General features: G+C 37.5%; 1 protein-coding gene across 4 annotated transcripts in view; it reads right to left on the bottom strand.

Moving 5' to 3' along the window:
* ARHGAP24 (Rho GTPase activating protein 24) overlaps nucleotides 1-27,678 on the bottom strand; it is a 485,346-nt gene that overhangs the window by 39,749 nt on the left and 417,919 nt on the right. For all 4 annotated transcript variants that reach the window (XM_004430912.3, XM_004430915.3, XM_087434543.1 and 1 more), the window contains one exon: nucleotides 16,710-16,917. In XM_004430912.3, the coding sequence (XP_004430969.2) occupies nucleotides 16,710-16,917 (208 nt within the window). The remainder of the gene's footprint in view (nucleotides 1-16,709; nucleotides 16,918-27,678) is intronic.

Genomic DNA, 27,678 nt, shown 5'->3' with positions numbered 1-27,678 from the left:
AAGGACGACTGGAAAAAAATCACACACAATCTCTAAGTACACTACAATTATGCAATTATCTAAGTAGATAATGCAAATAATTGGCTTTCATTTCTTGCTTAAATGGGATATGCTGTCTTTCCTAACATTTGACTCCTGATACACCGACACTGAGGGTATCCTTTCATTGAGAGTTCACATGACTCTACTAGTTCTTATGTCTTTACGTTAGTAAACATGTGTACTGGAGACTTCATCACATAGCCCTTTCTTGCTTCAGTTGTACCAGGACTGAAGTGCTATGTGTTGTAATTTCAGCTTCATATGGTCTTCAAAATCTTGGCAAATAGTTAACGAACTTGGCTTAGGTAAAATAAAGAAGTTAGGGCTATATTTAGTTACTTTACCATTTTATGTTGTCTGCCTATGTGTTTTTCCCTTCACTAAACTCTGCTGATGGAGCTTCAGAAGAAACAAAGGAAATTTAATCATTATAATACATTCAACAATTTATTTGGGGGGAGAGGCGTCGATTTTAGATTATGCAACCAAGGATTTCCTAGAGAAGCATTATTGATGTTCTGATGCTGAAGGTGTATATTTATGCTAAAAAATATTTTAAAAATTTCCCTAACAACATTTAAAACCCATACACATACTTTAATATTTCTATTTTAAAATAAAAAACTAAAATAGAACCAACTATCGCAAACAATTTTTCTAGCTAATGAAGACTAAATAGAAACTAAAGTTTCCTTAATATACGTATTTGTTCTTGTTAATGTATCCCTAAGCCAGCCCCGGTGGTCTAGTAGTTATTATTCAGCACTCTCACCGCTGAGGCCTGGGTTCATTTCCCGGTCATAGAACCACACCACCCAGCTGTCAGTTGTCATACTGTGATGGCTGAGTGTTTCTGTGATGCTGAAAGCTATGCCACCGGGATTTCAATTACTAGCAGGGTCACCCATTGTGAACAGGTTTCAGCAGAGCTTCCAGACTAAGACAGACTAGGAAGAAGGACGTGGCCACCCAATTCTGAAAAAATTGGCCATGAAAACCCTGTGAATAGTAGCAGAGCATTGTCTGATACAACGCCAGAAGTTGAGAGGATGATGGAAAACGACTAGGCAGGGTTCCACTCTGCTGTACACAGTGTCACTCGGTGTCGGAATCAACTCAACAGCACCAACAACAAAGTGTGTCCCTAACAATGACCCTATTACATGTTGCCCATTTCCTTCTGTAACTATCACAAGTTTGGAGATTTTTGATTATCTGATTCTGGGAAGAACAATAAAGGATGCAAACATTCTTTTCCAGAAAATTTATTTTCTTTCAATAAAGTCAATAAGGTAGAAAACAAAACCTTTGTGCCCTATGAAGCAGATGAGTAAATAGAGGCCTAGTTTTACATTGTTGAATCTCTAACTCATAGTGTTAGAGGGAACTTAAAAGGATTTTGTGGTATATCCAGGTGAGTCTACAAATCACACCAAAAGCATTCAAGTCCATGCAAAACTTGCTCCTTCTCTGCACACTTCAACAGTCTTTTATTACAACACAAAAGCATTGTCAAGGTATGGGCTAAATTATACCATCCAAGTTTATTAATGTGTGTGTGTGTGTGTATGCTGGGGGAAAGGATAAAAAGCTTTAAAAGAATCCACTTACATATTTATTGTGGATCTCATATTAAAATGCTGCCATGCTCTTTGTTGGAAAGGATACAGATATTTATTATATTGTGCTGTTTTCTTCTTGGACCATTTTTAATAGAAGTCAGTGGGAAGAAAGAGGGGTGAACAAAATTGTATTGAGAAGAAGTATGGGTTTTTGTTTTTTGTATTGTTGTTGTTGTTTTCTTATAAATCAAAATCTAGTTCACTTCGAGAGTATCCATATATACGAGAGCATTTCTGGAGTACAAAACAAATAAAGGTACTGGTCCTAATTTAGAGCTGTGGCTTTTATGAAATTATAAACTCATTCATAAGATTATGACTCTGTACCTTGACACAGGCAGGTATTTTGCTTTAGTTGACAAAAATGATATTCTAACAGAATTTTAGAAGTTGTTTTGAAACATGACAATTTTCAAATTTCCTAAATTCTAATCTATGAAAATAATCACACGTGTTGTCTACTTATTGAGGTACCAGAAATACTGGCATTCTTTCATTCAACAAGTATACTCATAACATACCCCTTGTATCCATTTATTCAACAAAGATTTATTGAGTGCCTACATTGTATCAGACATTGTTCTAGGTGTTAGGGATAAAAAAAGGTGATCAAGATTCATAAAATTCTTTATTTTATTTTTTGTTAATATTTTAGTTATATGTGTAGAGTTTTACTTTCTGAGTACAGAGTTTTAACTGAATATCCACTGCTATATCATCATGGACATGTATATGCATGCTCCCATGATATTACAGATGTTTACCTCAATCCTAAGTAGATACTCCCAGAACATTATTATTGATTCTTTAGCAATTTTTCAACCATTTCTTTATAATAAATTATTAAGATAATCAGAAAAATCAAACATTTTAAAACCATGTGCCTTCTAAAGTACATACATGAATGGCTCATAAGCACATAAAAAGATACACAACATCAGTAGTCACAGGGAAATGCAAATTAAACAACGAGATACCATTTCACACTCACTCTAATGGCCAGAATAAAAAATTGGAACACTTATACATTGCTGTTGGAAATATAAAATGGTGCAGTCACTCTGGAAAGCAGTTTGGCAGTTCCTCAAGGGTTAAACATAGATATGACCCAGCAACTCCACTCCTAGTCACAGACCCAAGAGAAATGAAAACATACGTCCACACAAAAACCTGTACATGCATGTACACAGCGGCACTATTCATAAAAGCCAAAAAGTGGAAACAACTTATGTCTGTCATCTGATGAAGAGATAAACAAAATGTAGTATATCCACAAAGCGAAATTCTATTCATCAGTAAAAAGGAATAAACTACTGATAGACGCTACAACATGGACGAACCTCAAAAGCATTATACTAAGTCAAAGAACCTGGATGCAAGAGAGCTTATACTGAATGATTCCATTTATATGAAATGTACAGAAAAGGAAAAATCTATAGAGACAGAAAGTAGATTGGTGGTTGCCTGAGGAGGAAGGGCTGCTGGGAATAACAATAAATGGCAAAAGGGATCTTATTTGAGTGATGAAAATGTTCATAAACTGAGACATGGTAATGGTTGCAAGACTTGGTAAATTTGTTAAACATCATCGAATTGTATCCTTGAAATGGATGAATTACATGATACGTAACATATGACTCAGATTTATTTCAGAAAATATATGGTTCTAAGGGATGCATACTCACAGAGCTCACACAAGAATATTACAATCTGACTTGTAAGACACAAAAACACACACACTTTCAGAACATAAAACCTTACAGGTATCTTTTTTCTTTTCAGTAGAAATTGCCACAGAGCTTTCAAAACAGAAATGAAGATCTCTGAGATTAATACACTGAAGAGTTTATGGTTACGCATTAGCTTCTATATCACATAGGTTCGAGCATGTTACTTTTCCTTATCATATAAAATGTTAGAATCGTCAACAACATGTTACTTACAATGACAATAAATATTCTAAGTATCTTATTCACATTATGCCATTTACTCTTGATGTTTCTTTTCCATTTTGTTTAATTTTTAAGTGCATGAATACAACAACCCTTTCGGGTTAAGCATTATTATTTCCATTTTACATATGAGGAAACTAGAAGTTTTGAGAACTAACTAGTCCCAGGTTGTTAACATAGGCAGTAAAGGGTGGGCCTGCCTGTCCTCAAAGCCTGGATTCTTATTCCCACACCACTTCATTGCAAATAACACAAACACCAACTGCTAGAGATGCCAAATACTGGGAAACTTTTTGGTTAATTGGCTATTTGTATTCATAACTTGAGCTGGTTCCAGTGGACGTGAGCCCAAATTCTTCAAAGATAAATTGAAAGGAAAGCAAAATTCATGCCCCTGGCTTCAGATGTACAGGCTTTTTAGATACATCACCAAGAGAGTAAAGCACAATGAAACATGACAGATTTCTAGCTAACAACCTGTCCTACATAAAATATTTACTAAATACCCATTCACGTGAGTATTTTCCACATCCGAGATATTTTCCCTTGAAGCTTATTCATTTTTCAGACCATGGTGTGTTTACAAGGGGAGTTCATGGAATCCTTGCAAGTTACACCCATTGTTCAAATTAGATAAGACGCCAAGGGCTCAGGGAATGGGCCTGTCAGTGCTAGTGAAGAGTGATCTGATGGCATTTCCCAAAGTGCGGGCTCTTCCAAGTAAGGAGCCACACAAACAAGATATTAAGTGACATCAAATCACATAGTAGGAACATTAGTCCTTTTATGGTTATCTTTCAATTCTCCTGATTATGTCAAGTAGGAAGTACCAGTTGGGAATGAGAGAAGTGTTAAAGTGGGACTAACACTTGCCAATCTCCATTTTCATCAAATAAACAGAGGCCCTTAGAGTCAGAGCCTTCGGAGAGCAGCTGTATTCAGCTGGCATTTAATAATATGCTTTGTTGTCATGGCATTGATGCTATATTGACCTTGTATTTATGGCAAGTGGTGCTGGTTTTCAACTGACAATAATGATATCAAGTTCATTTTACAACAAAAATGATAAAGAAAACAGTGAATAAATTTAAAGAAAATATCAATAAATCTGGTACAGGTGTTATATGGATACGGCTAAAATCATGATGGTGTTATGTGAATGACAGATGTTTGAGAAGTGCTCTAAAACAATGGTTTTATCTTGTCACGCCATCATAGTATCTAAGAACTGCATCAAAAAATAGGAACATTAAGAGTTACCATAGCTAGACAGCTGTTCAGGACTTTAGAGGGCTGGCTCCTCTCTTGACTTCAGAGAATCATTTAAGGTGCTCAAAATAGGTAGCCAGTTTACCACTCACACATTTGGGGTTTGCCATCGGCAAACTCCTGGGAGTCTGTTCTTTGCTTTTCCAACTCTTTATGTATCCACATGCCCTCAAGCTACCACTTGCTTTCTTCACTTTCCTCCATCAAACCCTACCCTTAGATCTTTTATTCACACTATGATACAAAGGCTCTATAACTGTACAGTCTGCTCCTGAACTCCTCACTGTTTGAATTTTTACATGGATCGGAGCATAAAGGTGCAGGGATGTACTTTACAGGCTGTTCTAAAATGTCAGGCCTGTTTCAGCAGATAGCAAAGTATATTTTTTACACATCAACTGTATATCTCAGAAAACAATTTATCTTTCACGCTAGCATAAGACTGCCTAGCCTTGTCAGAAGTAACACGTTGCTTCCAATAATGCCATGGGGTTGATTTTTTTTCTCATTTCATGTATGAGAAAACTGAAGCACATCACTTCAAATGGGCAATTTGCCTTTACCCCACAGTCCTGCAGCCTATAGTCTGGCTACTGTTTCCAAGTTATGGTTTGAGGACCACACATATAAGAACTACCTGGGGATCTGTTCGAAATACAGATTCCTAGGTATCATCCAACCCTTTAAATCAGAATGACAGCCAATGGGGTCTAGGCATTTGAATCTTAAGCTACCTCTGTAGAGATATCTCTGTCATTCTGATGCAGACCAATGTTTGAGAATCTCTGCTATGTCTGCAGTGCTCCCCACTTTCAAGTTTACTTTTTATAACTCAGGTCAATGAAGGCTCAGTGCTATATTGCTACCCAGAGGATAAAATTAAAATATGTGTCTTGCTTTTCTGTCTTCTACATTTTAGGCTTTGGGAGTTTTTTCATTTTATCTCTGAAGACGTGCAGTTTGTTCAATGGTCCTAATTCAGTCACCAAAACAAATAAATAAACAAAAGGGGAGAAGAGGAGAAGGAGGGACGAGGGCAGAATGGAGTGGGTATGTGTGAGGGCAGCTGGAGTACCTGGGACAGCAGCTGCTTCACGGGATTCTTGGACAGAATGTGTAAAACCACTGGCTCCTACAGCTTTCTGTCCTCGCTCTTGAGCGCCGTGTTGTAAGTGCATAGTTATTTTGTTCCCGAGCACCACCACGTGGGTGCCCCATGATGGTGACACCCACAGGACCGTTCTTGATCCTACCTTTCCAGCTCTTCCAAAATGTATCTTCTCTAACAGCTGATGCCATCTGGAGAGCTTGGGAAACGAAATAACACTCCGCTTCCAATCGGATTTTACACATTCTCTATTTTATTGTGTCTCCTCTAAGTGGGGAAGTTTAATATAAAATTTTGCATTTTAATTTGTTTTCATTCCCAAATTAAAACAATGAAGAAAAGAATGGTTAGGAACTAGGATATCTGTTGTTTCTTTACAGTTGACATAAGCTGATAAAATACAAATTATTTCAGGTCAATGAGAATGTCCTTTCTCACAAAATTCACTTTGGCCAAGGAATCTGTGGGAACTGTAGGAAGAATAAGTCACGCATACATAAAAGTCTTAAACTTGGACCTCAGAACTGGAAAAGTAGCATTTGATGTAATTAAAGAAGAGCAGACAGTGCATGGTTTAATAAAAGTTGGCACACGCACTTGCGATCTCTCTAAATTCAAAAAATGTTCCACATTTCTTTTTCTCAAGTCATCTTTTTTTTTTCTTCCCACAGGACAATATATTTCTTCTCACTTAAATATGAAATATTATCTTCCAAACCCCAAATAGATCCAAAGCTTCAAAAGCACAGGCAGATATATGGTCACAGACGCTCATCAGCATAGGACTGATGCGTGCAAGACATAGAAAACAGCAACAGAGGCAGAACTAAACAAACCAATGTACTGAGATGATAAATTATTATATAGTCCTTGAGAACATATTCGTGAAAACTACTTAGTGACATAGGAAGTTGTTCATGATATAATGTTAACAAGAAAAGGCAAGATTTAAAAATTGTGTGATTCCAATACCTTGTATATATACATATCTGTATTTTGATATATCTGTCTAAGTCTCTACATATCTACTTATTTATATGTTATATGTAGCAAGAGCTCTCTGGATTTGCTTAATTTTGAAATATTCATCATTCCTTCTTATATTCTTCTATATTCTAAGTTGTATACAAAATGTTTTAATTTAAAATATGATTTTAATAATATTTAAATTAAATTTTCATAACACTTTATACTGTTATAATTTTAAAATGTTATTTAAAAAGTTCACCTTAGGGGCCGGCCCCATGGCCATAGCAGTTAAGTTGGCACATTCTGCTTCAGCAGTCCGGGGTTCACAGGTTCGGATCCCAGGCACAGACCAACGCACCACTTGTCAGGCCATGCTGTGGTGCTGTCGCATACAAAATAGAGGAAGATGGGCACAGATGTTAGCCCAGGGCCCATCTTCCTCAGCAAAAAAGAGGAGTATTGGCAACTGATGTTAGCTCAGGGCTAATCTTCCTCACACACACACACAAAAGTTCACTTTAAAAATCAAATTTCATGGCTAAATATTAGAGCTATAATATTAGGCCTTAATATTAAAATTAGAGATTATCTTTGCAGAATTCCTGTGAGAATTTCTTTCCAGATTTTAATAAATATAATAATGAAAGCTAAATCCTGTTGACTTTTTTAGTGAGATACAAGCATTTTTAGAATAAACAAAGAAAAATATTTATTCATTGTCACTCTTTAACACATTTCACAATGAAAAATTTTTGTACTTTGCTTTACATCCTAGTATCTATTCAAAACATTATGCACAAGCTGTATTTTTTAACCTATTGTTTTTTTCCTTAATCATTTTGATGGTGAACATTGCTGTGAGTAACTTGAACTAGGGAATGTTCCCAGGCAATTTGTCTCCACATCCCAAAAACTGAAACCCAAGCTAGAACTTGGTCATGTGAAATTTCAAACTCAGCCAATTAACTAAAAACATGGATGGGGCAGAACACTCTACTTGGCCACTTTTCCGAAAACAATCTCATTCTCCTTGGGAAATTATGGATTTTTATTCCCCTACCAGTGTAGTGTACAACTACATTTTGCCACAAATATGTTTCCATCTTCTTTTTATTTCATGGCTCATGGACCTGGGAATCCTTTTTTTTAATCAGCAGAATCCAGGAATTTGCAAATCTGCCTCTCTGTGAGTGAGAGACTCAAGCTTGACAATTTATTTATCAAAACAAGGATATTCAGATGGGCAGAATGTGATACTGTGATAATAAGAAGAAATATATATTTTAGTTTTTGTCCCTGGCTCCTAGCCACAGCTCCCCAAACCCTTGTAATTTCCTAAATAAGAGCGAAAGAAGTATCTTTTGTTATAATATTTGGTTTTTATCCCCAGTTCCTGAAATAGTTCTGGAGCAACAAGGTGAAAGGCAAGTCTTTTGTTATTCATAACAAGCCCCCCTCAACTACACCTGAGTTTAAGTTAATGGGGTGACTTCTGGAAAGCCCCTAAGGAAGGTGGGGTACCAGAGGAACAAACCATGTGATTAGAGGGTTAGAACTTTCAGCCCTACCTCTCAACCTCTGGGAGGAGAAAGGGACTAGAGATTGATTCACCAATGGCCAAGGATTTAATCAATCATGCCTATGTAATGAAGTCTCCATAAAAAATTCCTAACTGAAGGGGTTCAGAAAGCTTCTGGGTTGGTGAACACATCCTCGAGCTGGGAGAGGGGCACATCTGGAGAGGGTGTGGAAGCTCTGCATCCCTTCCCCACACCTTGCCCTATGCATCCCTTCCATCTGGCTGTTCCTGAGTTGTATCCTTTTATAATAAACTGGTAATCTAGTAAGGAAACTGTTTGCCTGAGTTCTGTGAGCTGTTCTAGCAAATTATTGAACTCAAGGAACCTCTAATTCGTAGCTGGTTGGTCAGAAGCACAAGTGACAGCCTGAGATTTGAGATTGGCATCTGAAGTGGGGGGAGGGCGGCCTTGTGAAACTAAACCCTTAACCTGTGGGGTCTGCACTGTCAGTGTCCACCAAGAACTGGAGAATTTCTTGGTGTGGAAAACTCACATATTTGGTGGCAGAAGTGTTCTGTGGGTGGAGTAATGGAAAATAGTAGTTTTCTTTTACCGAGTTACCTTTTTTAACATGGAAATAAAATTATTTCATTTACTTGCTAAAAATATTTCCATGGATTTCTATTTCACTTAGAATAAAAGCTAAATTTCTTATCATAATCTACTGGGCTACTGGATCAACCTCTTTCACCTCATCTCTAAGGACTCTACTCATCACTCACTGCATTCCAGCCACAAAAGATTTCTTTATGTTCTTCAAACAGGCTAAGCTACACCTGTCTCAAGGACTATGTACTTGCCATTCTGCCTGAATGTGCCCCGACCATATCTTAGGTTTAGCAAGCTTCTTCTTGTCATTCAAGCTAAACCCAAATGTTACATCCTCAGGAAGGAGAGGTTTATTATCACCACTTCACTCCTAATGTATTAGCATGTCATCCTTATCATTCTTTGAAATTATTTATATATTCATGGTTTACTGTTTATCCGCCCACCACTAGTAATGCAAACCCCAGAAGAGAATGGACTTTGCCTGTCTTTTTCACCTAGAACAGTGTCTAAAACGTAGTTAACGCTCCAAAAATTATTTGTTGAATGAATGAATGAGATAGATTGTCTCCAAAGGTGACTGTCAATAATTTCTCCCACCCCAATGCATGCATGCTACTCTTTCCATCAAGAAGTAGGGTCAATTTTTAATCCCTTTTAATCTGAGTTGGCCTTATGATTTACTTTCAACCAATAGTATTCGGTGGATGCGACATTGTGCCAGTTCTGGGCCTAGTCCTTAACAGGCCTTGTAGCTTCCACTCTTTGGTCTTTGAGTCCTGAGACACTGCGCAAAGAGTTCTAACAACTGGCTAAAGAGAGAAGCTGTGAAGGATACAAGACTACAAAGAGACAGAGAGAGGCTCAACTGGCCATCAGCCATTTCAGCCAGCCAAGCTCAGGCACTAGTCTGAACGAAGCTCTCTTGGATACTACAGTTGTACTAGATCATGGCAACCAGCACCATGTCTCAGCCGAGCACTGCCCAAACGCAGAATCTGAAAAGGTTGTTGTGGTTTTAAACCAAAAAAATTTGGAGTGGTTTGCTATGCAGCAATAGATACTTGAAACAGTCATTGGTACCAGAAATTGGGTGCTGCCACAACAAAAATCTAAAATACATGGTATTGGCTTTAGAATCAGGCAGAGTCTGAACAGTCAGTGAGTAGACTATTAGTAAGAACTGGAAAAGCAATGAGAAATTGCCATCAGAATCTAGAGAAAGGTTCATGCTTATTAAGCATGGTGGAAAAATTAGCAAGACTATTGACTGTAGTAACTCGGAACATAGAAAATGTGCTTGATGAAGCTAAAAAAAGAACTGTTCAACTTTGAAGAAGAATTTGGCGAAACTATAGTGGCCCCAGGACAGTGTCTCCAGCTGGTAAACTATTCTCCAAGTAAGAAATGGCCATAGAGCCATCATAAAATCCAAGGTGCCGCCAGTAAAACATGACCTAAAGGGGAAAACCAAATGATAGTGTGACTGTCAGATCTCTGCTTAAAACGTCTGAAAGACTTAAGGTAGCACTTCACAGATTCTCTCTGCAATACAAAAGGATTTAGAGGAATCTTAAGATTGTTCTGCAGCATGCTGACTCATAGATCGAATACAGAAGGACCTGACATAAAGGGGTTGAGTGTGATTTTGTCGCACCAAGTGGATTATAATTTGGCACCTACAAGGTTTTTAAAGGAATTACGGCAACGTGGAATAAAAGGAATAGTATCAGTTCAGAATGAAAAGAGGCTTTGGGCCCCCAACTTTTCGTGGGAAGGAAGCAGGCTGAGAAACTACTCAACTAGAAATATGAGCCATTTCTTATGGAAGAAGGTAAGTCTCATAGAGCAGAACCAAGAGTCCAGAGGCAGACCAAAGAGCAGAGAAGAGCCCAGGCTAGAGAACCAAGAACTAATCTGAGAACATTTCCCATCCCCAGGGGAGGAGCCCTGACAAGTGTCGAGCAGGATTTCACAACTGCTGTGGAGGAGAATCTGCGTGCAACCTCCACGGAGTAACAGGTATCAGATCTGCTATAAAAAATGAGAAAACTAGTCTAACTATATGAAATATCTGTTTTTAAGATATTAGACAACAAATAGTGCAAAAACATGACCCTTGAGAGTATGGAATCAAATGAGGTCAGTCTTATGATTACTCCAGCATTTACCAGACCCTGGGACAGGGACAGGGATCCTAAACAGGGAACACCAGCCTCACTGAGCAAAGGACAGAGACTGCAATTTGGGAAGGTTGCAGTGGCTGGTATTGTGGTGCAGACTACTGGAGAGGAGGGAGATTTGCAAAAAAAACTTCTTGAAATCTACATATAGGTCTTCTTGAGTCTTCACCTAAATACCTAGAAGAGAGTGCACAGGGTAGAACTCCACAGGGCTCAACAAAGAACCAGGGAGAGAACTACTAGGGATAAGGGAAGAGAAGAGAAAAACAATGAGAGAGACAATCAATGACTCTAAAACTAGTTCTTTTAAAAGTTTAATAAAATTGATAACACACTAGATAAAGAAAAAAGATGTCACAAATTGCTAATATCAGGAGTAAAAGAGGGGTTATCACTGAAAGTCTACAGATATCTCAAAAAAAAAAAAAGAAAAGAAAAGAAAAGAAAAAAGGGATATTATAAACCACTTCATGATAATGAATTTGAAAGGTTACATGGGATGGACAAATTTCATGAAAGATGCAAATTACCCAAATTGGCACAAGAAGAATTAGAAAAGCCATATCTAAAATGTTTCCCACAAAGATAAGTTCAGGACTCCATGACGTCACTGGTAAATTTTATCAAAGATTTATGGATGAAATAATATAAACCACACAAACCCGTTCATAAGACAGAGGTAGAGGAGACACTTTCCAAGTAATTTTGAGGCCAGAATTTCTCTAATAACAAAACTAGTCAAAGACATTACCAAAAAAAAAGAAATCAATAGGTAATAGCCCTGATAAATATAGGCCCCAAAATCCTCAATGAATTATTTGCAAGTCAGATACAGTAATATATTAAAAGGGTAATGCACCACAACCAAATGTGGTTTATCCTAGGAAAGCAAAGTTGGTTTAATATTTGAAAATCAATCAGTGCAATTCACCACATTAACATAATAAAAGGGAAGAATCAGATAATTTCCGCCCCAAATGCAGAAAAAAATGGATTTGATAAAATCCAATTCTCATTCATTATTAAAATTGTTAGCAAACTAAACATAAGGACATTTTCAAACCTGACAAAGGGCATCTACAAAAAACCTACAGCTACCATTATACCTAATAGCGAAAGACTGAAAACTTCCCTCTACATATAAGACAAGCTTGTCCACTCACTACTATTGTAGAAGAGTTCTTAATGAGTACAAATAAGTAAGAAAAAGGAAGACATAAAACTCTCATTGTGTACAGTCAACAAGATCATACATATAAAAAATCCTACGGGATCTAAAAAAAAAAAACCACTAGCACTAATAAATGAATTTGCCAAGTTTGTAGGACAAAAGATCTATATGTAAAAACTCAATTGTAATTATATCATCTAGCAGTGAGTAATTAGAAAATTAAATATAAAAAACAATTCTATTTACAGGAACATCTATAAACATTAAATAGTTAAGGATAAATTTAACAAATGGGACAATATTACATTGAAAATGACAAAACATTGCTGAAATACAAAAAGTCCTAATGAAATGAAGAGATGGGCTATATTCACGGATTAGAAGATTTCATATTTTTAAGACGTCAATTTTCTCCCAACTGATTTCTAGATTCAGTGAAATTTCTGTCAAAATCCTAACAAGCTTTTTTATAGAAACAGACAAGCTTATACTACTTTTTTTTATGGGGATGCAAATGACCTAGAATAGCCAAAACAATCTTGAAAAAGAAGAACAAAGTTAGGGGATTTACTCCACTTGATTTCTAGACATTGAAGCTATCATGATTTTCTCCAAAAATAGTCTTCCACAAATCCTTCCTTTTCTGTATATGCTTGCTGCTCTTTCCATCAAGTGGTGGAGTTTATTCAACCCTTCCCCTCAAATCTCAGTTGGTCTCTGTCTTTGTGACCGGCTTTGGCCAATAGAATGCACCAGAATTGACATCTGGACCTAGCCCTTATGAGGCCTACAAGCTTCCATTTTTACTCTCTTACAACCCTGAACCATCATGTCAATAGGTCTGACTAATTTGCTAGAGATAAAGGCCACATAAAGAGAAGATCTGTTGGATGTGAGACTACAAAGAGAGAGAGAGAAGCCCAAGCAGCCTCCAGCTGTTTTAGCCATCTCAGACCAGGCTCCAGACACACGAGCGAAGCCATCTTGGATTCTTCAAACCTAATTGATCTGCATCAATCAATACCATGTGGAGAAGAAATGAGCACATCCTGGCCAAATCCTGCCCAAATTGCAGAATCACAAATAAATAATTGGTTATTATTGTTTACAATAAAGTTTTGGGTGGTGTGTTATGCAAGTGTAGAAACCTGAAATAATGAATGACGAAGCAAATGGATGACACTTCCTTTTTCTCAGAGTGTGCTAGCCACATTACCATATTGTGTTTGCTACTGAAATACTCTCTGCAACTCTCTTCTACAGGTTTTCTAGTAACAGGTAGCTTCTGTAATTACACTTCAGAAATTAAAAGGTAAGGAAATTTTTATGCAGCATTATCATCAAGTAATTAAAAAGATCTTTCTGATTAAACTTCCGATTATACAAGTAATATATGTTTATTGAAATTACAGTAGAAGAAAAGGGAAAAATCACTCATTATTCCACAAAATCAACGCTTATCTTTTGTTACATTTTTTTTTTTTGTGAGGAAGACCAGCCCTGAGCTAACATCCGATGCCAATCCTCCTCTTTTTTGCTGAGGAAGACTGGCCCTGGGCTAACATCCGTGTCCATCTTCCTCTACTTTATATGGGATGCTGCCACAGCATGGCCTAACAAGCAGTGTGTCGGTGCGCGCCCGGGATCCGGACCAGCGAACCCTGGGCCACCGCAGTGGAGCACGCGGACTTAACCGCTTGTGCCACCGGGCCAGCCCTTGTTACATTTTCTTCAGTCTGCTTATGCATTGACACATTCCATACAAAAAAATACATTTTTCATAATTGGGATCACATTTTAGATAAAGATAAAGATTTAGGTCTTTAGATAAAGACCATATTTCTTTGCCAGCCCACAGTCATCAAGAATTTGATTTGGAGATAATTGTTTTCAGGGCATATCTCTTCTTACGAGTATCCTAAAATACATAGACTATCCCTCCATTCTTCCATATTAGCAAAGATTTGTTATAAGAACCAAATCATAAACGCCTGTAGTAAGATAATTTTTAATAAATATGCTTTTGCTATGATGTCATCTGCATGTATTTAGGCCACATGTAAGTATATGAAAAAGGCCACTGAAATTTATCAATGTCACATGAAATTCATGGTAGAGGACATTTATCCCATTATACAATATTTTATTATGAGGAGTCCATTAACAAATTTCTTTCTAATTTTGGAATGAAAAAATTGCATTTTTCCTAGATAAATCATTGTTTTTGTCTTGTGAACAAGCCTGAACTATGCAACTACTGATCTGGTTTTCCTTTTTCAAAGTATAGGATACAGACATGGGGCTCCCCTGCAAAAAGTATATCTATAGTCTTGAAATTTGTTCTCTGACCCTAGTTTCGAATTTATTTATTTACCTCCACATTTAATTTTTTTTCTCTTGGAGAGAATTTATAAATTTTTATAAGCTTCCTATAATACTTTTTGTAAATAGGTACGATTTTAATCAATTACTTGTTCCTGCCTTATTTTTCATTATTATTTTCATTTATCATTATATAATTAGCATTTTCCCAAACTTTTAACAACTGTATATTATTTTATTATATGTGTGCTACCATACTCTACTGTTGGAGATAAGAGATTGGTTTTCATTTTTTACTATTATAAAAATTATAATAAACTAATTTGCACTTAAGTTTTTTTCCACAGATCTGATTTTTTTCTAGGACTGAAATTTCCTGCTTACAGGGTCTTGAAATAGATTACCAAATTTCTTTAGAAAGACTATAACAATTTGCACTCTTGCCATCAAGGTGCCTACTCAGCACTTCTTGCCAGCACTGAGTATTATCATTGGTCAGATTTTGTTAACGTGACCAGTAAAGGTGCATTAAATGACTTAATGTGCATTTCTTGGATTATTAGTGAGAGCCCATACTCTCAACAATGCTTCCTTGTTCTCATATCATGTATTCAAGCATCTTCTCACCTATCTGTTCTGTACATCTGTGTCTATCCTTGTGCTAATTCTATACTTTCGAAGAGAAATAATACATAGTAGGTAATTTTCAATGTTCAAGTACCAAGACTATTCTCATCCACAAAGTCTAATACTGAGAATCTCTCCTAAGAAATAATCCAAAAATAGAAAATATTTGTGTGAATGTATACCCACTACAACATTATTTACAATAGTGAAAAAAGTCACAACATAAATGGCCAACAATATAGAAATGGTTATCAACAATATACCATAGAATGAAATATTAGATATTAAAAATTATGCTTACAGAGTTTGTCAATGATAAAGTGTTAAGTTAAAATATATTGGAATAAAAGGGCATTTTTCAACCATTAATACAGAAAAATCTCTCCTACACAATATTAAGTTAATAATACTAAGATAAAAGATTATTTTTTCTACTAAATTAAAAAATGTGAAGAGAAGGAATAATTCACAAAATATTAATAGTATTTAACTCAACTAGTGCAGTTATGGATGCTTTATACTTTCTTCTCTGGAAGTTCGACTATTTCCTGAATTTCATGATGCTATACTTCTCCTTGTTTCTTTGTAAATCTATTTTAGATTAAGGTGGAGCTATATATTTAAAAATATAACACTTTTATTATTATTATAAAAAATGGTTATTTTTAATTACATTGCCAATATCCCAATCTCTACTTTTCAATACTTTTAATATCCCTTAGCTGAAAGAATTCAAAAAACATCAAACAAGAGAAGACTCCTGTTTTATTTTATTATTTTTTTTTTTTGTGAGGAAGATCGGCCCTGAGCTAACATCTGCCAATCCTCCTCTTTTTCCTGAGGAAGACTGGCCCAGGGCTAACATCCGTGCCCATCTTCCTCCACTTTATATGGGACGCCGCCACAGCATGGCTTGACAAGCGGTGCGTTGGTGAGTGCCCGGGATCCGAACCCGGGCCGTCAGCAGCGGAGCATGCGCACTTAACTGCTATGCCATGGGGCCGGCCCCAAAGAAGACTCCTACTTTAAAAGTTCACTTTTCCAATGCAAAAGTTTAAAATAGTTTTAATTTAGGACCAAAGGAAAAGAATAAATAATAATGTTTTAAGGGGAAAACCGTATTGAAGAGAAAGACATTGAAAACGTCAAATTTTTGACTCTGTAACTTAATAAAAACAATCCATCCTTGTGTGGCCATATAATCCATCTTCTAACTGTTACGTCAACTAAGATTATGCCATCTCAGCTCACTGCATCCTTTCAGTTCAATTTGAATTTCTCGGTGAAGGATATATAGTAAAATCTTGAAATCTACCTGTCAAATGATGGCTTCTCTCCACAGTCAAAGGCATCCTGGAGCTCCTTAACAAGATTAGCCTGGCCTGGCAGTCGGAAGAGACCCTCTTCTTTCAGTCCCCTTTGTCGGATAAAGTCCACACACTGCTCCACCAACATTGGAGCCAGACGGTTCCCATATCTTTTCTCATAACGGACAGTATCTTCCAGTTTCTGTCCAAAAATGCCTGGAGAAATAAAAGATCACAATGAATTTGAGAAATTTATCTCTTCCCACTTTGTTGCTTTCTTTTTTTTGTTTGTTTGTTTTTTTTTTAAGTTTTTGTTTATTGCAGTAACATTGGTTTATGACATTGTAAAAATTTCAGGTGTACATCATTGTACTTCTGTTTCTGCATAGATTACATCATGTTCACCACCAAAATACTAATTACAACCCATCACCACACACATGTACCGAATTATCCCTTTCACCCTCTTCCCTCCCCCCTTCCCCTCAAAAAATCAAGGATAGAACTACCATATGATCCAGCTATTCCACTGTTGGGTATTTATCCAAAAAACTTGAAAACACCAATTTGTAAGGGTACATGCACCCCTGTGTTCATTGCAGTGTTATTCACAATAGCCAAGACTTGTTGCTTTCTTTTAAAACTCAATGTAAAGGAAAAACAAAGACTGGAATGCTAGCAAGCATTTAATATTTGGTAGTTCACATGATTACAGAATCAAATTCCTTATACACAATTATTCAAACGAAAAGCGTTTACCTTATGCTGCCTTTTACCCTGTATTGCATATTTAGCCCAAAACCAAAATAGAAATATGGAGTTTGAGATATCCAGTTTGAAATAAGAAACATCGCAAAAGATACAATTTTAGCTTTGGGTTTTTCTTTTCTTTTTTTTTCCTTCTGGGAAAGGAATTGTATTCAAAAGCTTAAAAGCAGAAATATTCTACAGACGATAGTCAAATTCTACTTCTGTTACAATTTTAACTTTATGTCCAATTTTCATTTAGTCTAAATACTGTTCATTTCTCTGTTCACCTTTGGTTTTGAATCAAGTGATCATGCCATGATTATAATCAAGGTGATAAAGCCAGAAAAAGAAACCCAGAAATTTTTGTCCATATAAAATATTTCAGACAGTGTTTGCTTTTTAAAACCTTAATTAATTTATTTGAAAAGGAACACTTTGATTTATGAAGCAGTGCACATCAAAAGTGAGGAGGCAGGATCACGGTGATTTGCCCTGACAGGGAGGCATGTTTGATCACACACTGTCTAGAATTGCCAGTACACGGCGTTAATAAAAAGCAGGCCAATTTTTATTAGTTTTATTAATGATTTTAAAATACCTACAAATGATGCATTCCTTGGTGCACGCATTTGTGGCTGAACATTCCCTCTATTCACCCTTGGTACCCCACTGATTAAGAAACAGTGCCTCTAAAATATATTAATATGAGGGGGTAGCTTCGCAAAAATGATCAACCTATGAGAAAAGGGGGGTGGGAGGGAGCCAAAAAAATATGACGCCAATGTTCCTGGATGGGATGAATATCACTAAACAGTTTTACTGGTCTAACGAGTTTCATAAAAGAGTGGAAAAATAGTGTTGCATGTTCAAATTATGTAAGACTCTAGAATGTTTGGGGAATTATTTCAAAACCATTAGCTTATGGATTTGACAATAACAACATATGCTTTACCTCCCTATCCGTAAAATAATTTATGGATGGATGTAGTAATGCAAAACCACATTCCAAGCAATAAACACTTGTTACCAAAGAGAATATTCTTAGCCTAGGTAGAAACAATAACACAACAACAAACCAAACTATTCTACACCAGCTATCAAATCTAACACTAATGGAATTCATACATTCCTTTTAGGAAAAAAGGTTGAGTGACCTAATATTAATATTCAAGTACAAATAAAGCAGAATTAGAAAATGGCATTCTATAAGGCCGGTGAAGATTAAAGCAGGTAACAGGTCTATTAAGCTTAGTTTGTAGACTTTGGAACAAGCAGTTTCTTGATAACGGTGTGTCAAATATTGTTTGCTAACCCAACAGACATTCACACCCCTATTTTCTCTCGTTATCTCCGCTTTAGAGGCTGGAAAATTAAATACTTCTCCCACTTCCCAAGAAGTCTTCTGCTGCCTCTAGAAAACTTTGTTTTCTTGATGAAAGAGAAGGACATGGCTGGAATTGCCAATCACTTCTTTCTTCCATCATGAACTTGGACTTGGTATCTGTCAATCAAAGAGACATTTTTTGGGCTGGCCCGGTGGCTTAGCAGTTAAGTGCGCGCACTCCGCTGCTGGCGGCCCGGGTTCAGATCCCTGGCGCGCACCGACGCACCGCTTCTCCGGCCATGCTGAGGCCGCGTTCCACATACAGCAACTAGGAGGATGTGCAACTGTGACATACAACTACCTACTGGGGCTTTGGGGAAAAAAGGGAGGAGGATTGGCAATTGGATGTTAGCTCAGAGCCGGTCTTCCTCAGCAAAAAGAGGAGGATTAGCACGGATGTTAGCTCAGGGCTGAGCTTCCTCACAAAAAAAAAAAGCCATTTTTTGACCATTAGGCAATAACCACAAGGGGAAGGCTGAAAGATTTAGAGACAATGGGGCTGAAATCATCAAATCACTGACCCAATACCAGCAGCACCTTCCTCCAGAATTTTTTTTAATGTGAGAAAAATAAGTCCCTGTGTGTTTAAGCCACTGTTAGCTGGATTTTCTGTTACTCGCAGCAATGCAGAATTCTAACCCATAGTGTGGTGATAATGATTTTGAAGATATCCTAGTATTTTAATAAAAAAGCTTGCACATTGGTTTTGAATGAAGAATACTGACTCTTTTTCTGTGGAGTTCTTTGAAAACAAATGTGACGCTTATTTACTTGGCATGTTTGGATTTTGTGCTGCCAAATTTAAGGAAATAGCCTTGCAAAGGCACGTATAGATTATTAAAAAAAATAATGTTGACATTTGGGAATAAATCTCACGTATCTGTGATTTTCCACTTATTGCTCTGGATTGATAAATATATTACGTAAGGTTTCTCTCCAAATCCAGCAGAAATCTACTAAAAATGTTCCAAGTGAACCTCTATGTGCGCTACAAATGAGAACCAAACTTCCAAGGTCTGGTTTATGCAGTAACGAAAAATAGTCAAACATTCTTTTCTTAAAACTCTCAGGATTTCTTTTTTCCCAACAATTTATGGAAGTGATAAAGGGGGAAGTTTGCTTCATATGGATACACTGGTTTCCTCTTTTTTTTTTTCTTGTACATACAGGCTTGCCTTTATGATAAGAATTGACTTGAGAGGTATAGCAAGAAATTAAAAGCCAAAAGCCCTAAGATCCTTCAATTTATTAAGTACACATTATATACTAAGTCCTTGACGTATATTCTCTCATTTTCAAAATAAATATATAAGATAGCTATTCTATACAGGAAGAAACTGGAGCTCAGAGAGATTAAATCAATCACCCGAGGTTAGTTACACAGCATAAAGTGGCAGAATGGAAGTCCACATACAGATTTATTCAGCCTTAAAACCTTTGCTCATTCCTGAAAACCAGTCCTCCTCCTTTTTATTTAATCACAATTACCATGTGTCTTCATTTTTTAGTAATTTAAAATATTAGTAAATTCTAAAATTGAGTCAAATAGCTTATATTTTCTGTGCTCTAAAAAGTGATAATAGCTAAGCAGTACTTATGTATGCCAGGCATGGGGACAAGCATTTTATCTACATTTCTCTCACTGAAAACTCACAGCACTCTAGGCACCACCATTATTCCCATTTTACTGAAGAAGAGACTGAAGCACAGAAAGGTTGAGTAAGTTGCTGAATGTCACACCGCTAGTAAATGGTGGAGCCAGGATTTGCTCAAGGCTGTTGGATTCAAAGGCATCTTGCATCTATTACACAATACTGTGTAGTGTGCATAATGGCTGAAAAACTGAGCTATGGAAGAAGAAAACTGTGTTTACTAGCTTTCCTACCTCAATTCCTGCCATCACACTAGGAGGGGTAATTTCTGCTGAGAAAATGTAAATTTGGAGGGAGGTCAAAAAAAAAAAAGAAGGAAAAACATTCTGAACATTTAGTGAGCATCCCGACCAAGGAAACGATTTCTCTTATGTAAAGAGCTATGTCTACTTAGCTATATACTATGTAAGAGAATTAAAGCACGCACACAATATGTACATATGCTTAGAAATTCCTGTGGAAAAATAACAGTTTTCTGCTCTTGATCTGGTTTTGGAAAGAATTACACCAGATGTAGTCTTCCCATTCTGTAGCACTGGAAATAGAATGTCCCAAACGTTCCCAGCTTACAGCGGTAGGTGTGAGTTAACCTCCTGTATGAGAATGGCTTTTATGAGAAAAGTTAGGGGAAAAACTATTTTTAAAAAGCTGTTTCATTTAGAATTTTCTTTGAGGGAGCAGTGAAATTTCAAATTCTAAAATTAACAAAAATGCACAAGGCTCATGAGCTATCCCCAACTAGAAGCATGGGGAAAGAACACAATGATTAGTAGATTATTAACAAGAATATTCCCTGTGGTGTAAATCATGCAAATGGTCCCAGCAAAGTCCATTTAGATTCCAGGGAGGTTTCACACCCCTTGACAAAACCTTTCCAGCAATTTCTGGGTGATGACGGTATGTCATGCATACTTCCCCTGGAAGTACATTGATCGTGTCATACAGCATCATCCACAACATGACTTTTCACTGGACTGAGAAAGTAAATCACCCAGTTGAATTTATTACACCTGTGGGCGACTGTCTCAACTGGAGACAGGGAGCGAGAGAGAGAAAAATCTAAACATCCTTCAGCATTTGTGAGACGACACCTTCGCAGGTGATTTATACACCCAATAGCTAGAGGCAGCCTACGAAGTGAGTGAGTGTGATCAGATAAATATAAATTCCATCCTTCTTAAAAATGAATAAACCAACAAACACAAAGCCAAAGCTTCTTGGACTCTCTGTGCCCTGTAATTATTTATTGTCTTTGCTCCTCGATTCCCAGTGAGGTATAACTCTGGCTCCATTGCATCACTTTCTATCCTCTTGCTGATCTACGCAGTTTGGCCTCTGACACCATTACTCCACTAAAAGATCTTTTTCTATAGTCACCAACAAACTTCCTAGTTGTCAAACCATTGACAGTCAAATTTATTTTTTGTATTACTTTATGCCTCACTCCTTTTAAAACTATCAATCTCCCTCTTCTTCCTGACGCTTCTCACATGTTACATAATCCTTGCCTTCCAGAATGTTCTTCTCAGTCTCCTTCCTGACTATGCTACCTACTGCATCCTTTTCATATGTTGGCTGGTCCTATCTTCAGCCCTATTTTAACCCCACTTGATACAATTTCTTTGCTGGACTCCACTCAATCTCATTGTATATCAATTATTACGAGATTTATATCTCAATTTGGGCCACTTTTACGATCTCTAGCATTGGATATCTAAAAGTCCATTAGACTCTTCAACACGGATATCTCAAAAGATTCTCTAACTGGCCAAGTCATTTTTCTTCAAAACCTGTTTCTCTTGTAATTCTGATTTTGGTTATCAGTGCCAGCCATCCCCTAAAACCATTGAAATGCCATCTGACAGTCAACCTAGATTCCTCCTTCCTTTATGCCTCTCATTTAATCACACATTGGTCCCTTCCAAATTCATGGTCACTACATTAGGTTAGATCCTCAATATTTCTTAAATAACTTTTTGAAGGGCTGAGTCCTCAATTCAGGCAAGTGCTGCCATAGCAATCCTCATAATATTTAAACTGGATCACGCCATTCTTCTGCTTCATTTCTTCCCATGGTGCCCACTGGCCAACCAAACTCCTTTTCATGAAATACAAGGTCCCCACAGTCTGATCTCTGCCTTTTTCATCCACCACTCAACAACAAACGTTTGGGTAGCACCCACTGGGTGCCAGACACTGTACCATATCCACCCTCATTTCTACTGCTTCCTCACCAACAACATGCTCTCTAACTATACTGAACTATTTGTTGTTTCCTAAACGTAACATGACTTATCACATCTTCAGGCCTCCTTCTAGAAGGTAGGTCCTGCTGTCACGAGTCAGCCTAGGAAAACTTACCCTGCAAGATTCAACTCATATCATCTTCTGTGTGAAGTCTTCACTAACATTCCCTCACTCCCACCCGAAATGCAAAGCTTGACATGTTTCTGCTTTGTAATTATTTATTTATATGCCTATCTGTACTGGACTAGTACCCCATCAGTCAAAAGAGGACTGCACTTTTACAATTATAATAAAATAATTATTTTACATTCATTATGATTATTATAAATAATATCCGATAATAGCTGCATACTATATATCTATCCTATGAACTTCAGCGAGGTTTAGGTAAATTTCCCAAGGTACCACAGACACAAGGACTGCAGTGGGTTTGGTACCAGACCTGAAGGACTCCATTCTACCATAGTGCCATGATCTATTCAGATCAGTTTGTGTCTCCTCCAAATTCCTATGTTGGAAACCTAATGCCAAATGCCTACAGTATTAAGAGGTAGGGCCTTTGGGAGGTGATTAGGTCATGTGGGCAGAGCGCACAAGAATGGGATAAGTGCCTTTATAAAAGGGACTCCAGAAAGCTCTCTTGTTCCTTCCCTTTCTGCCACGTGAGAATACAACAAGAAGTTGAGCCTGCCTGCAACCTGGAAGAAGGCTCTCACCAGAACCCAACCGTGCTGGCCTGATCTCAGACTTCCAGCCTCCAGAACTGTGAGAAATAAACTTCTGTTGTTTACAAGCCACCCAGTCAGTGACATTTTGTTAAAGCAGCCTGGATGGTCAAAGGCACATAGGCAAACTCTCTTGCTTAAGTCGCCAGAACATAATACCAAAGTGGGTAAGGATGGAAGATTTCATAAACCTTTGTGGAATTAATGCGCGCATTAAAACAAAATACTTCACCTCTTCAATTATGGGAAATAAATGAATAACTCCAATGTAAAATGAAACTCATCAATAGTTCTCGGGTTGTGGCATTGATTTCTATAAAAATTTGAAAACAAAGTCCTCAGTTTGCTGATGAAAAGCCAGAAATTTAAAAGATTCTTGATTATTGCTCAATTACCAGTTACTGTTCAGAGTTCTTTCTCTCTTCCTTTTTAGAGATCACATGCTAAGCCAGGTAGGGAATTTGCTTTTAATTATTCTTCTGCTTACTGCAACCCTGCTAGCAGAACAAGCCCTGGTATCACCAGGATTGTAATAATTTCCAATTAAAAATGAACATTCACCCATGGTAAATGGACAAACAGAAATAAAAGATATTCATTTTGGTGCAGAACTAAGAAACAAAAACAGACAAAGCTTACTTCGGTCTGTCACCAGCACTTTCTAAGTAGCCAACAAATCTTATATGGATAAAAAACAACTTTTAGTCCAAGGAGCTCAGAATCCCTAATAACCAGTGAATGTTTGGTAGAATCTTGACTCTTTTTGTAGCCAGAATGAGGAAGTAGGGAGAAAAATAAAGGTATGGAAAAATTAAGAAAGTATAATAGTGTGAACATAGTGACCCAGTGGCCTAGGTCTTGGACCAGCAGAGTCATTATAGACACCACTTACATCTGGATACCACGCCATGCAATTTACATGTATTTTCTTATTTGATACTACAGACATTCTGCAAGGACATCTCTCTTTTAAAAAAAGATTCAGAGATGCTAGGTGACCTGAGATCACACATCTAGAAAGTGGCAGATCTAGGATACAAACACAGGTCTATGATTCTAAAGGTCTTCCTTTTTCCTCTGTGTTATGTTAATTCAATTCAGACATATTTTTTCATAGGCATGCTGACCACTCTCTTAGGATCAAATAGGAGAAAATGTCTTTTGTAACTTCCAAAGACTAAAGCTGATTTCATGTAGTTCAGATGAGTCATTGCCTTTCCAGATGAGCACGTGGTCAGTCTTTTGTTCACGGGCTCCTCAGACTTTGTACACAGTTTGGTGTAGTGTGCTTATCACAGAGTAAGTAATTACTTATTTATATTTCTTTATCTCCAAGGAGTTCTATGAACTCACAGATTGGAGGCAATCTGTTTTGTTTGCCTTTTCATCCCCATCATCACTTGGTAGATGTTCCATAAAACTTTGATATATGAATTAATAAGCTACTCATTTACAACACCTAAAAAAGGTTCCAGACCCAATTCCAATTTGGGGAGGGGGTTTCCCCACTTACCAACGAGCAATTCTTGGACACCAGCTGGGTGACCTACGATGCAATTCAATTCTGACACTATTTAACCAGAGACAGCATCATATCCCACAGGTTAAGGGTTCAGTCCCACAAGACTGCCTCCCTCACCCCGACTTCAGATGCCTGTCTCAAGCCCAGGTTATCTCCTGTGCTTCTGACCGACTAGCTACAGACTGCAGGTTCCAACAACCCCTCCTTGGGTTCTATTAATTTGCTAGAGTGGCTCACAGAACTCAGGAAACCTGTTTACTCACTAGGTTACCGGTTTATTACAAAGGATATTAAAGGATACAAATCAACAGCCAGATGCAGAGATACATAGGCTGAGGTCCCAAACAATGGAGCTTCTGTCCTCGTGGAGTTTTGGGCCGGCACAGTGGCACGTGGACGTGTTCTGCGGAAGCTCTCTGAACCCAGTCCTTTTTGGTTTTTATGGAAGCTTCATTACATACGCCTGATTTATTAAATCATTGGCTACTGCTGACTGATTCAACCTCCAGTCCCTCTCCCCTCCCTGGAAATCAGGGGCTGGACTGAAAGCTCCAAACCTTTATTCACGGCTGGTTCCTTCCCAAAAGTTACATCAGTAACATAAACCCAGTTAAGGTGGAAAGGGGCTTGTTATGAATAATAAGACACCTATTTCCCCTTTACAGCTCTGAAGTGATTTCAGGAACTGAGGAAAAGAGACCAAATATTATGACAGAAGATGCTCCTGTTCCTCTTATTGCTCAGGAAATTCCAAGGATTTTAGGGGAGCTCTGCGCCAGAAATGGGAGGAAGACCAAATACATATTTCTTATTATAAATCACAATATCACAGCACCATTTAAAATTAATTGGATTTGGATAGCAGTATTCTGTTAAACAAACCAATTTCCATAAATGTGATTACAACATATAGAACACACAATATAAACTTTAAAGAAAATGTTGGTCTTATCCACCAAGCACTATAAAGACATTCTATTTTAATTCATTATTGCCTATGGACTAGCAGGAAAAGAGAGATAATTATATACAACTTTACCACTTTGCAATCAACCTGAAATCTCTGAATAGACCTGTTGCCATTCCTTGCTTTGGGAAGATATAAACGAATACATATTTTTTGACCACAAATGTATATAAGGCACTTTAAGATGGCTATGAAGATCAGGTGGTCACGTGGTAGTATGGATGGAATATAAGGGCTATAGAGCAAACAGTATAATAGATGAAGAAATGAAAGCGAACAATGCCTTAAAGCAAGTGTGAAGTTCAGACTGACAACAGAGGAGAGAGAGAGAGAGAGCATTGTAGCAGAGGGATAAAGTGAGTAAAAGCAAAGAGGTGGTGTAGGGGATGTGTTCAAGGAGGAAGAGGGGAACAGTCTGGAGAATTGGGAGTTTATTCTCTAGGGAATCATTGGAATTGTTTAGAAGGCCTTGGTAATTATATGAAACAGTTAGAGCTTCCTCCTGGGAGCAATAAAGACTCATAAAAAATTTTTGAGCTGTGGACCTTTGCTTGATGGTACTGTTTCAGGACTGCTTGATGGTACTGTTTCAGGAATACCAGTTGGGTGATGCTTTACAAGATGGACTGTGTGTTGTAGGAATTTGTGAAGAATGTTGGGGATGGAAAGAGGTGAGGATGGCTGCTGTCCTGAAAAGCCACTTCTTAGGTTCAAGTAAATTGTGTGCATGAAGCAATAAAGACACAGAGAACTAAAGAGACAAATAGAAAGGGAGCTGAAAGTATATAAAGAAGGAAGAAGTAATGGTGCATGACCACTAAGTGGTCGTAGTGTAGGAAAAGCCACTGGGGAATTCATGATGACTTATCTCCAAGAAGAGACTCAACTCAGGAAAAAAACAAGATAAAGTCAGAGATTAAAAATTTCCTTTAGTATGTCTTGTGATCAGAAGCACCTTTAAACCAGCTAGCCTATTATGACTAAAAATTAACACCAACCTTCAGGACCCAAAGTTTATCCACTCCCAAGGAATCATGCTCCCAATATTAGATATTAATCTTGTAAAGGTAAAAAAAAATTCTATAGTTTCAAAATAAACAGGGTAAAAAATACATTGTAATCTTTATCTCACCAGAACATAAATCCAAAGCACCACCATCCCCAGCTTCCTGCCTAAGAGATATTTCTCAGTTCCTACATTTTTAAAACTACTGGGGAAACATTTTCAGTGACCTTTACTAGTAACTAAACAAAGAGAGAGATGAAAGGGCAGCAAAGGGCAGCAGAGGTCTGAAAGAGAAAGGAGCCCTGAGTAGTCACTCGTGGCTCACACAGCATGCAAAGCTCCAACACCACCAGGCCTCAGGACACTTGTACTTAAGGCCACACTTCATTTTGAGGGCATTTCTAAAGTGGTGAGTCTCCTCTTCTGTCGGCCTACTCTTAACAACAGTAAAAAATATGTTTTAAATGTGGATCAGGAAAAGCAGACACGTCAACGTTTTTCACTTCTGGGCGCTTTTCCATGATCCATGCACTCTCCTTCTCGCTTTCATTGAAATGACATAAGCTGATGCTTTCCCACAGGCTTGGGAGAGGAACTGGAAACCGGGGCCACTTCTTGACTACTTGAGCACCCAGGAGATTAAACAAAGCACAAAAGAACACTCTCTTCTTAAGGTGGTATGGTTTGGGCACCCAGGATTGAAAGAAAACTTCATTTTTTCCAG

Source organism: Ceratotherium simum, chromosome 8 (assembly GCF_057802395.1).
Source record: "Ceratotherium simum simum isolate JZ-2026a chromosome 8, ASM5780239v1, whole genome shotgun sequence".
In the NCBI taxonomy this organism is placed as follows: domain Eukaryota; kingdom Metazoa; phylum Chordata; class Mammalia; order Perissodactyla; family Rhinocerotidae; genus Ceratotherium; species Ceratotherium simum.
The sequence above is the reverse complement of the archived record's forward strand: the minus strand, read 5'-3'. Positions and strand labels throughout refer to the sequence as shown.